At 31.0% G+C, this 2,350-nt stretch overlaps 1 protein-coding gene across 1 annotated transcript; it reads right to left on the bottom strand.

Annotated features, from left to right (window-relative positions):
• Positions 1-315: 315 nt before the first annotated feature.
• On the bottom strand, positions 316-1,529 carry LOC111040465. Its single transcript, XM_022324392.1, has 3 exons — positions 1,330-1,529; positions 971-1,253; positions 316-902 (listed from the first exon to the last, which is right to left on the bottom strand). The coding sequence occupies exons 1-3, from the start codon at positions 1,491-1,493 to the stop codon at positions 651-653; spliced, it is 699 nt and encodes a 232-aa protein (XP_022180084.1). The 5' UTR covers positions 1,494-1,529; the 3' UTR covers positions 316-650.
• Between the last annotated feature and the right edge of the window lie 821 nt (positions 1,530-2,350).

The following is a 2,350-nucleotide window of genomic DNA, read 5'->3' as shown; positions in this document are numbered from 1 at the left end:
TCCCCAAGTGTATTCAAAGTGGTTGATACTGGGAAATCTGTAAATTTAACATTGTACAGCTTTCAACGTTTTAATAAAAACAATAGGTATGTTAATAAAGTAAGTTTTTAAATTGTTTGAATTTTAATTAGGTAAGGATTTATATTTCTTTTCAGTTTAAAATTGTTGGTCACATAGAAGTTTTTTATTTAATTTTTATTTTTTAGTACTTGAAAAGTTTGTTTTAAAAAAATATTAATTATTCCTAACAGTGACAATTTCACAGAAATTCAAAATCCAATATTTATAAGAATAATTGTTGACTATCAACCAATCCTTTACTAGATTATAATGCCATTGTTAATGTTGATTGTCAAATATCTGTTTAAACAAATTTAATGTTATAGTTGTAACACTTAATTAAATCAGCAAATTTGTTTCTGTGGTATAAAAATAAAAGTTTTTAAATTTATCTTATGACCTTAATAACCTAATACCTCAAATTAAATATTTACCTATCTGCATGTCTAGGATTATAAATTTTTCATTTACGTGCTATATAACCAAAATGGATTAACTGAATTAATATAATGTTATAAAAATATTACGGCAATACATTCCCTTTTTTTGTTCAAAATCTATAAAACTGAAATTAAACATGGATATATCTATTAATCAGTATCACTAACAGATGATGTACTGCTCATCGTATCATCATCGTCTGAAGATGAATTGTTTTTCTGTACGTTAACTTCTTCGGCATTCATTAATTCTTCATCGTTGCTTTTCAAGTTTGTTACCGATTGATGTTCCTTGGTCGATTTAGTCCCATGAATGTTGGACAATGAAAAAGGATTTACAGGCACATTGGGTTCAATCTGCTGCATACTACTTAAGTCGCATTCGTCTGATAAATCTTTATTCTAAAGTAAAAATTATGTTTACTAATTAAATAAATAGTACATAAATGCTGATATAAAAATAGTATGACCTTCATCAGTTCAGAAATTCCAATATTCAAATCTTTCGAATCACCGCGTGAGTTGGATGATTCCATTTTATCGTTTACCAACATGTTTGGTTTATTGATCACATCCTCGTGTACCTGCCTCATTAGATTCTTTTGAAGGTCTTTGGTGTGATCACTGATCTCGGACTCGCAGTGAACCAATTCAGGCTTTACCGTCTTCCTGGGAGTTTCCGTTGACGCCATTCGATCAACGACAACGCCAATGACGTCAACTAATAATGAGTTCTTAGACATTACCGTAGACCTAACCAGGTTCACCATAAAGATCAAGTAAGTACAATAAGTTTATGAAATAAAAATCAATCTAAAAATTAACTGACCTGGATTGCGGTGCAATATTTTGGTTTAGTCCATTGTAGCTTCGTCTTCCGCCATAACTCTGGTATTTGAGTTTTTCAATTTTCGATACTAGTTGGTCATTTTTTTCCTTTAAGTGGTTTATTTCTAATTGCAGAGCTTTAGTTTTGTTTATCTCTACGTTCATTTGGTTTTTGTGATTTTTATTTAGACCTTCAATTTGTTTTTTTAAGTTCTAAGATGACAATTATATACAAAATCTATACTGAAATACCTATGATTTGTATTATAATTATATTGCTTCATGTTTATGTACCTGAATTTTTGTCTCCTGTTGTTTAATAATGTTCTCCGCTTCTTCAAGCTGATTGGACAATTTTTCTCTCTCACCGAGCTGCTTATTCTTGTCCAAGTCCAACAAGTGTTTGTTTTGTTTTTGAACATCCAATAGCTTGGTACTTATCAATCGGTTTCTATTCTCCAGATGCCTGTATGAGTTTTTCATATACTGTATACGAGCTTGAAGTGAACGAATGTCCTCGCTGTACGACTTAATCACTTGGGGTAGTTTAGCGTGTGTGCCCTCGTATTTAGATAGTGCGCTCTCTTGCCGTTTCTCCATCATTTTCAAAATTCGATTTTCACTCATCAAACTCTTAACCAAAATTTTAATTTAAGTATAGAGATTTTATTTATGAGGTATTAATTTATCTTTTGGACTTACATGTATCTGTACTCGGGACTCAGTCAATTCATTCTGCAGTTCTTTGACGCGTAACATATTTAAACTGTTTTACACTAATTACTACGACGAAGTAACTAAAACGAAAATACTACGACCAAATAAACATTTGTAGTATACAACCATACTGGGTCGTAAATTGTATACTGTTGGTCCCGTTGCTACGGACGTACAAAATCAATGGAAACGTGCTGAAAACTGTTATTTGTAGACCATTGTACATGGGCATAGTTGAACTATAATTTATGAAATAACATAAGTTTCCATGTTTATATGATTCGTAATACTCAAACTGTTCAATT

The sequence above is a fragment of the Myzus persicae genome, unplaced genomic scaffold (genome assembly GCF_001856785.1).
Source record: "Myzus persicae strain clone G006 unplaced genomic scaffold, MPER_G0061.0, whole genome shotgun sequence".
NCBI lineage: Eukaryota > Metazoa > Arthropoda > Insecta > Hemiptera > Aphididae > Myzus > Myzus persicae.
This window is presented reverse-complemented; position numbering and strand designations above follow the sequence as displayed.

Bases quoted from the DNA above. Each gene is read 5' to 3' on its own strand.
- LOC111040465 (XM_022324392.1), bottom strand. From the start codon at position 1,493: ATGAACGTAGAGATAAACAAAACTAAAGCTCTGCAATTAGAAATAAAC. The intron at 1,254-1,329 runs GTCAGTTAATTT...GAACCTGGTTAG, and splicing joins AATATTGCACCGCAATCCAG to GTCTACGGTAATGTCTAAGA. The intron at 903-970 runs GTCATACTATTT...TTTTTACTTTAG, and splicing joins GAATTTCTGAACTGATGAAG to AATAAAGATTTATCAGACGA.